This window comes from Trichomycterus rosablanca, chromosome 2 (genome assembly GCF_030014385.1).
Source record: "Trichomycterus rosablanca isolate fTriRos1 chromosome 2, fTriRos1.hap1, whole genome shotgun sequence".
NCBI classification, from domain to species: Eukaryota; Metazoa; Chordata; class Actinopteri; order Siluriformes; family Trichomycteridae; genus Trichomycterus; species Trichomycterus rosablanca.
The window spans coordinates 14,193,166-14,203,105 of record NC_085989.1 but is presented as its reverse complement, the minus strand read 5'-3'; the positions used below and the strand labels follow the sequence as shown (position 1 = coordinate 14,203,105).

At 40.3% G+C, this 9,940-nt stretch overlaps 1 protein-coding gene across 1 annotated transcript in view; it reads right to left on the bottom strand.

Moving 5' to 3' along the window:
- Window positions 1-641: 641 nt before the first annotated feature.
- The window catches only part of nudc (nudC nuclear distribution protein), a 28,946-nt gene continuing 19,647 nt past the window's right edge, over window positions 642-9,940 (bottom strand). Inside the window, exon 9 of the mRNA XM_063011583.1 lies at window positions 642-1,104. Within this exon, the coding sequence (XP_062867653.1) occupies window positions 1,095-1,104 (10 nt within the window). The 3' untranslated portion in view covers window positions 642-1,094. The remainder of the gene's footprint in view (window positions 1,105-9,940) is intronic.

The window sequence follows — 9,940 nt, the reverse complement described above, 5'->3', positions numbered from 1 at the left end:
TAAAGTCCCAATTTAGTACAATGAGCACACTCAACACAATTAAAGACAAGCTTTTGTATTATTTTTGTACAATTAAAGTGTAATAAGCACAGAAATAGTTGTTTCATTTCAGCACTCCCTAATTGCATTTATTATTAGAGTGTAGCATAGTAAAGATAAGTCTACTTTTTCACCTTTTTTTGATAGAGGTTATTGTTAATGCTGTGATAGTGCCACATTCTGTCAAAATAGCTATACTGAACTATTTTTTGTTATTATTATTGTTTAGCATAAATGCATGTACAACATATTTTCAATCAAAATCCAACACTGAAATTTAACAACAGGCCTACTTTTGTAAACCTTTGTGATAGCTTACTGAACTGTGTGTGTGTGTGTGTGCATGTGTGCACGCATGCATGCAACAATATTTCCTGGGTTTTGGACAGTTGTAACTCTTGTTTTGCCCATGTTCCACACATTTTTTACTAACTAGTGCTTATCTAGCACTTTGCTAAGATTGTCAAAATTAGGAAATATTGTGCCTATTAAAACTTGTGGCTTTTGATATACTGGTAGGTTGTGGGTGCCGTACAGAAAGAGAGAGATTTCTCTTCCTAAAAGCCTTGAACCCATCTGGCTGGCCAAGTCAAGTCAAGTCAACTTTATTTATATAGCGCTTTTTACAATAGACATTGTCTCAAAGCAACTTTACAAAATCCAGGACCAACAGATACAAAAACCCCTGTTGAGCAAGCCGAGGGCGACTGTGGCAAGGAAAAACTCCCTTAAAATTACAAGAAGAAACCTTGAGAGGAACCAGACTCAGCAGGGCCCATCCTTCTTGGGTGGTCTGGAGGATACTTTAAATAAATAGGATTTACACAAATCATTCAAACACAGAATTAAATTAACTAAAAGTTATAACTGGCAATAAATAAATAAATAAATAATAATAATAGAGTTATTATTCAGGCTAATCTTTAATAAAGTCTGTAGTGAGTTCTTGTCATTCTTGGTGCAATTACTCCAGACCCGTCACATCGGGCAGGAGCAGCATCGTTGGCACTGCAGTCTCGACTTTAATCCTTAACCGGCGGGTAAACAGGTTTCCATCAGAATGCCCTTGGGGTAAAACAATAGAGAATGTAGTTAATAATGCACAATGCTAGTTAAGTAAAACAGTTTTACAGAGAGTTTTAGACTCCGGCAGCCCTAATTATTACAGCATAACTAAAAGGGAGAGCGAGCAGGTAACAAGGTCATGAAGGCTTTCACAGGACATCAGCGCCCACCTCCCCTACCCAAACCAGAGTGATCGGACAGGAGAGGCAGAACGACAGCAACCCAACATCCCTGATCACCACAAGTTTCTATGACCAAGAACCCCCAAGCTTTGCGCCTTTGTCTATGCTAATCAAAAGCCTGAGAAAATAAATATGTTTTCAGTCTAGACTTAAACATTGAGACTGTGTCCGAATCCCGAACAGAGGCGGAAAGATTATTCCAAAGTTGTGGAGCTTTGTAAGAAAATGCTCTTCCACCAGCCGTGATCTTCTTAATTCTAGGAACTATAAGTAACCCTGCATCTTGGGAGCGAAGTGGACGTGCTGGGTTGTAGTGATTAATAAGCTCACTCAGATACTGTGGAGCCAGACCATGTAGCACTTTATAGGTTAGTAAAAGTATTTTGTAATCAATGCGGAATTTAACTGGCAGCCAGTGTAGAGATGATAGAACAGGACTAATATGATCAAATTTTTTAGTTCTACAGTAGTTAGCACTCAAGCTGCTGCATTTTGAACTAACTGGAGTTTGTTTATGGATCTACCAGAGCATCCAGTTAGAAGAGCATTACAATAATCTAACCGAGAAGTTATAAACGCATGGATCAGTTTTTCGGCATCATTAACAGATAGTATATTTCTTATTTTAGAAATATTACGCAAATGATAGAAAGCAACTCTAGTAATATTATTGACGTGTGTATCAAAGGAGAGATCTGAATCTATTGTTACACCTAAGTTTTTTACATCAGAGCTAGGAGTAACAGAGAAAGTGTTTAGGTTTAGCACCAGGTTAGACAACTTGTCTCTTGCAGCTTTAGAGACAACAAGTAAAACCTCCGTTTTATCTGAATTAAGTAAAAGAAAATTACCTGACATCCAGTTTTTTATGTCGTTTACACAATCTTCTATCTTACTGATTGTGTCAGTATCATTTGGTTTGGCTGATATATACAGCTGTGTGTCATCTGCATAGCAGTGAAAGTTTATGCCATGTTTATGAGTAATTTCTCCTAGTGGAAGCATATAGAGTGTAAATAATAGCGGTCCCAGTACCGACCCCTGTGGAACACCACACTTTACTTTTGTTGTTTCCGAGCATCTATTATTTACATAAACAAATTGAGAGCGGTCAGTCAAATATGATTTGAACCAAGAGAGTGCGAGTCCTTTAACACCTACTGTATTTTCTAGCCTCTCCAGTAAAATGTTATGATCAACCGTATCAAACGCTGCACTAAGATCTAATAGAACAAGAAAAGAGACACATCCATTATCAGAAGACATTAACAACTCGTTAACTACTCTAATTAATGCGGTTTCGGTACTATGGTTGGGTCTAAATCCAGATTGACATTTTTCGTGAATACAATTTTCATTCAAATAAGAGCATAACTGTTTGGAAACGACTTTTTCTAATATCTTAGAGACAAAAGGAAGGTTTGAAATTGACCTATAATTAGCTAGAACATGTGGATCAAGATTATGTTTTTTAATCAGGGGTTTAATAACAGCGCTTTTAAACAATTTAGGTACATACCCAAGGCTAAGGGATGCATTGATTAATGTAAGCAGGGGCTCTACAATAGCTGGGAGTAAATCTTTAAGTAAACGAGTTGGAACAGGATCGAGTATACACGATGATGACTTTGATGATTTAATCAACACAGTTAGTTCATTTTGGGAGATTGGATTAAAGGAATTTAGTTGGATTAACTTGTTACTATTATCATTACTATTCTCACCAATGCTGCTCAGAGTGAGTCCATACTTAACATTGGGAAGTGACACACTCTGACTCTTAAGTTATATTTTTTCTATCTTATCGTTAAATAACTGTAAAAAAGCATTGCTGGTACAGTCGGGTGGTATATTAGATCCAGTTTCATTGACGTTTTTAGTTAATTTGGACACTGTCTCGAAAAGGAATCTAGGATTGTTTTTATTTTTCTCTATTAGGGATGAATAATATGAAGATTTAGCTTTTATAAGGGCATGTTTATACTCAGTTAGAGCATCTTTCCAAGCAATCTTATACATTTCCAGTGTAGTGTGACGCCACTTGCGTTCTAATTTCCGTGCTGCTTGTTTAAGTGTGCATGTGTGGTCATTGTACCATGGAGCAAGTTTTTTCTCCCTAATCAGTTTAGTTTTGAGTGGGGCTACGTTATCTAAGGTTGTGCGCAGTATGGTCTCTAGGTGTTGAGTTGCCTGATCTAGTTCTTTAGGTTCTGATGCTGATATATTTGGTAATTCTGGTAGGCAGTTTATGAACGCTGCTGCAGTTGCAGATGTAATAGTGCGCTTACATTTAAAACAATGTGGTTGCTGTATATTATTGGACAGGACAGGACAGACCCATAGACCCACATCTGTCTGTCTGTCTGTCTGTCTGTCTGTCTGTCGGATAGGGACACTTCATATATTAGTAGGGAGTGGTCAGAAATTAAGTCATTCTGTGGTACGATTACCAGGTTGTCTATGTTCATACCATAAGTAAGTATTAAGCGTCTTTGAGTATCTTGAAAAGCGCTATATAAATAAAATGTATTATTATTATTATTATTATTATTATTATTATTAAATCTAAGGTATGTTTACAGCGGTGAGTGGGTCCCATTACATTTTGGGTAATGCCTAAAGATTCTAAAATAGAATCAAATGCAATTTTGAGTGGATTACACTTATCCTCATAATGAATACTAAAGTCACCAACAATTAAACCTTTTTTAGTTGATAAAACTAATTTAGAAAGAAAATCGGCAAATTCGTTAAGAAATTCTGAGTAAGGACCAGGGGGTCGATAAACAGTAACCAGCTTAAACATACTAGTTTTATCAGATGAACATTTATTGGCTATGTCAGAGATAAGAACTTCAAACGAGTTTGTTATGGGAGATGATTTTACAGTGAGACCTATGTCTTTGTCATGAATTGTGGCTATTCCTCCACCACGACCACTAAGACGTGGCTTATGTTCATAACTGTAACCCGGAGGAGATGCATCATTTAAACCTAGATACTCATCAGGTCTAGCCCAGGTCTCGGTTAAACAAAGTGCACTAAGACAATTATCTGTAATTATTTCATTTGCAATTACTGTTTTGCATGCAAGTGATCTGATATTTAGAAGTCCTAACTTTAGTTTAGCCTTACTAGGGTTTTCATGATGCTCATTTAGATTAATTTTAATTAAGTTATTATGACATACTTTTTGATTTAGTTTTGGCTTACACCTGCCACAGTAAACAGACACAGTCTCAATGGTTTGTGACCTAATGATTCCGGGTGACGTCCGATCTCGACTCGCAGACAGTTGGTTAGGCCTGTTTGTCTGCTGCCTGGTCTTGGCTCTGGGCAGTCATTTACCTCTATCTGCCGCTACACTAATGCGGTGGTAAAGCCTGTCACCTATGCTGCAAGAAATGCGAGCAGCACCCTCCCACGTGGGGTGGACACCATCCCGCTTCAAAAGACCAGGCCTTCCCTCAAAAGTGGACCAATTATCTACAAAATCAATGCAGTTTTCTGAGCACCATTTAGACATCCAGCGGTTCAGCGACAATAACCTGCTGTAGGTTTCGCCACTGGGTCGAATCGGTAAGGGGCCAGAGCACACTACTGCATCAGACATCGACCTAGCTAACTCACACACCTCTTTAACATTATTCTTAGTAACCTCAGACTGCCGTAAACGAACATCATTAGTGCCGACGTGGATACAATCTTCGAAAATCTACGATTAGCATTAGCCAGCACTTTCAGATTTGCTCTGATGTCAGGCGCCCTGGCCCCCGGAATACAAGTAACTATGGTTGCTGGTGTCTCTATGGGGGTTGCAATACGCACGTGTCGGAGCTGAGAATCTCCTATAACCAGAGCACTTACATTAACAGGCTTCTCAGTGGGTGGGTCACTGAGTGGGGAAAACCTGTTGGACACGTGCAACTGAGATGGTCGGTGCTTTGCCCTACGACTATGTCGCCGAGACGTCACCCAGTCGCCCCGCTGTGAGGGCTCTAATGCCGGAGTCTGGGGTTCTATACCTGAACTACTGGCATTCAGGACTGCTACAGCTAAATCTAAGCCCTCACTACTAGTAGTAGTCTGTTCTAACGCCCGAATGCGCCCTTCTATCACTGAGATCTTCTCCGTCAGACTAACAACTAATCTACACTTATCACTTATCACTACACTTTAAGCGCTGAAGTACAAAAACAGCCAAACACAAACGCACTTCGTGCGGACAGAAAACGGTTTTAATTCTGGATGAATAAGATGTTTATGCGCTGGAGTACAAAACAAACAAACTAAAACAGGCTTTGTTTGGATGCTGGTAGCAGAAGTTTCCTAGTAACAGACTTCGAAAACAAGCACGGATTTACGTTTACGATTTACGTTAATCAAGCGTAAACACAAGCGCTTTTTTACGATAGACAAAATAACACTCCATATAAACTACGCGCGAAAGATTAATGTTTAGATTATACATTTAATACATACGTATATAAAAAGTGGTTTAGCTAATGGCTACAAACCAACAACCAACAACCCTATATACATAGGGCTGGTCTGAAACAATTTTTTCTGAGGAGTTCTCATTCCAGGTTTCGGGATAACTATGCTTATAATGCACATACAGCTGGAAAGCAAATCGACGAACCTGAAAACCAGATGTAAAATGAAAACCTAAACAGTAGATTTTCTCTCTTTTTACTTCACTTCTCTCACTTACCCTATCCTTCCTTTACTATTATGTAGGCTACATAGGTTTACACTGCGGTTTGTAAGTGTTCTGTCAGGGTCTTTTCCTGGAGCTAAAAGACCCTGCTGGATGTCCAGTTTTCTTTAAAAAAATAAAATAAAATGGTAGAGGGTTGTGTGGCAAATGTTCCTTTGCCAACGACCTCACTGCCTGCCTTCATCATTCACTATATTTGCTGCTCACGTCAGTACAGATAGAGAGACACCTCTATCTGTGCTTTTACTCTTGCAGGATTTCTTGTGGGTTATTGCATTCGAAGAGGTCTTTCATAGTTGTCTCTGTAAAATATTTTTCTAGTATCTTCGATGGCTTGGCATTCTGTCAGGATATGTTTTATTGACAATTGTAATCCACAGTACTGGCAGTTTGGCGCATCTTTCCCCAAGAGAAGGTGTCTGTGTGTCAGACGGCTGTGTGTCTGTGAAGTCCTATACGGCATCTCGTTTGGTCGTGTCTTTTTACTGGATACTGGGTAGAGGTCCTGTCAAGTCGTGGCTTGATTTCGTACAGTTTGTTAGCTGTGTTACGATTCCATTCCTCCTGCCATGTGTTTTTACAAAGTAATTTGACTGTGTAGAGGGCATCGGTGGGTGGGACATAGCACCAGGTGATCTGTTTTTCTGCAGCTTTCTTTGTCAGGTCGTCTGCTTTTTCGTTGCCTGTGATATTGCAGTGGCTGGGGATCCAACAACACGTGACGTGGACTCGCGTTTTTTAAGTTATTTCTCTGTAGCTAAGAGCTCTAAGATAACTGGGTGATCCGTTTGGAAAGATAGCAGCGCTTGTAAGCACGATTTGGAGTCTGAACATATTAAAAACAACTTGTGCGGGTTTATCTGAATGTAATTCATGGCCAGGAGAATGGTATGGGCTTCTGCTGTGAAGATAGAGTTGTATGGGGAGAGGCGTATGCTGTGTTGGTAGTCAGATGCACAAGTTGCTGCTCCTACATGTGATTCTGTTTTTGATCTGTCAGTGTAGATGATTTGGTGATTTGGGTGCATCTCTATGACTGTCATGAATTTACTCAGGTAGGTTGTAGGGGTGGTATCCTGTTTTGCATATCTGGCTAGTTTGAAGAATACCTTCGGTTTTTTTACTTTCCATGGAGGTATCAGAGGACATTTGTTGGGCTTTACCAAGGTGTTAAGAGCTTCTAGGAAGGTTTTGATATGGAGTCCTAGTGGTTTGATGAGGTTTCCTTTGGTCTCATATAGGTGGTGGTATTGGTTTTTGAAGAGAGATTGGTGGGCTGGGTTTTCTTTATTCCCTTGGTTCTTTATGGCATACTGTAGGCTTATTCATAGTCTCCGGATATGTAGAGGTGGTTCATCTGCTTCTACGTAAAGGCTTTCTACAGGTGATGTTTTGTGTGCTCCCAGGGCCAGTCTAAGTCCTTGATGGTGTATGGTGTTGAGGTAGGAAGGCCTGGTTCCTCCGTAGACAGAACTACCATAGTCTAGGCGTGATCGAATTAACGTGATGTAGAGATATTTTAATAGACGGGCATCTGAGCCCCATCTTGTATTTGCTAGAATTTTGAGGATGTTCAGCATCTTCAAGCATTTGGTTTTAAGTGATTGTATATGGGGAGAGAAAGAGAGTTTATTGTCCAGAAATAGTCCTAAGAATCTGATGTTTTTTCCTACCTTTATGGCTTCTCCGTCTAGGGTTAGTAAGGGTTCCGGATGTAAGGATCTTATTTGGCAGAAGTGGTTGCAGACGGTTTTGGTTTTAGATAACTGGAACCCATTTTGGGATGTTGGAGTTGGAGTGTGCGCTCGATTTGTAGCATATGGCGTCCTTTACTATAGATGCATAAATCATCCACATATAGACAAGCCATGATGCTGGGAGGTATGTGCTGAGTAATGTTATTAATCTTGATGTTAAACAGAGTTACAGACAGGATGCCGCCTTGTGGGACTCCTTGTTCTTGGATGTATGGATCAGAGAGTGTTATTGACTTTGAATTTCCTGTTTGTTAAGTAGTTTGATATAAGAATGGGTAGGTCTTCTAAGATTCCATGTCGCCAGATCGTATCATATGCTTTTTCAATATCGAAGAAGACTGCAACTACAGTGGTGTTCAAAAAAATAGCAGTGATTTTAAAAAAGTGAATAAAGCGCAAAATCATTATAATAACTTTTATTTCCATAAATGCGAATGCACTAATAATACTACACTTTCACTTCTAAATCAAAACATTAACAAAATGTAGCCAGTTTGTATTCATCCTTTACAGAAAGTTAAGAAAAATGAATATTAGGCTGTTCAAAAAAATAGCAGTGCCAGCATTTTTTTTTTAAACTCAAAAAATGTACAGTGTATCACAAAAGTGAGTACACCCCTCACATTTCTGCAAATATTTCATTATATCTTTTCATGGGACAACACTATAGACATGAAACTTGGATATAACTTAGAGTAGTCAGTGTACAGCTTGTATAGCAGTGTAGATTTACTGTCTTCTGAAAATAACTCAACACACAGCCATTAATGTCTAAATAGCTGGCAACATAAGTGAGTACACCCCACAATGAACATGTCCAAATTGTGCCCAAATGTGTCGTTGTCCCTCCCTGGTGTCATGTGTCAAGGTCCCAGGTGTAAATGGGGAGCAGGGCTGTTAAATTTGGTGTTTTGGGTACAATTCTCTCATACTGGCCACTGGATATTCAACATGGCACCTCATGGCAAAGAACTCTCTGAGGATGTGAGAAATAGAATTGTTGCTCTCCACAAAGATGGCCTGGGCTATAAGAAGATTGCTAACACCCTGAAACTGAGCTACAGCATGGTGGCCAAGGTCATACAGCGGTTTTCCAGGACAGGTTCCACTCGGAACAGGCTTCGCCAGGGTCGACCAAAGAAGTTGAGTCCACGTGTTCGGCGTCATATCCAGAGGTTGGCTTTAAAAAATAGACACATGAGTGCTGCCAGCATTGCTGCAGAGGTTGAAGACGTGGGAGGTCAGCCTGTCAGTGCTCAGACCATACGCCGCACACTGCATCAACTCGGTCTGCATGGTCGTCATCCCAGAAGGAAGCTGACGCACAAGAAAGCCCGCAAACAGTTTGCTGAAGACAAGCAGTCCAAGAACATGGATTACTGGAATGCCCTGTGGTCTGACGAGACCAAGATAAACTTGTTTGGCTCAGATGGTGTCCAGCATGTGTGGCGGCGCCCTGGTGAGAAGTACCAAGACAACTGTATCTTGCCTACAGTCAAGCATGGTGGTGGTAGCATCATGGTCTTGGGCTGCATGAGTGTTGCTGGCACTGGGGAGCTGCAGTTCATTGAGGGAAACATGAATTCCAACATGTACTGTGACATTCTGAAACAGAGCATGATCCCCTACCTTCGAAAACTGGGCCTCATGGCAGTTTTCCAACAGGATAACGACCCCAAACACAACCTCCAAGATGACAACTGCCTTGCTGAGGAAGCTGAAGGTAAAGGTGATGGACTAAACCCAATTGAGCACCTGTGGCGCATCCTCAAGTGGAAGGTGGAGGAGTTCAAGGTGTCTAACATCCACCAGCTCCGTGATGTCATCATGGAGGAGTGGAAGAGGATTCCAGTAGCAACCTGTGCAGCTCTGGTGAATTCCATGCCCAGGAGGGTTAAGGCAGTGCTGGATAATAATGGTGGTCACACAAAATATTAACACTTTGGGCACAATTTGGACATGTTCACTGTGGGGTGTACTCACTTATGTTGCTAGCTATTTAGACATTAATGGCTGTGTGTTGAGTTATTTTCAGAAGACAGTAAATCTACACTGCTATACAAGCTGTACACTGACTACTCTAAGTTATATCCAAGTTTCATGTCTATAGTGTTGTCCCATGAAAAGATATAATAAAATATTTGCAGAAATGTGAGGGGTGTACTCACTTTTGTGAT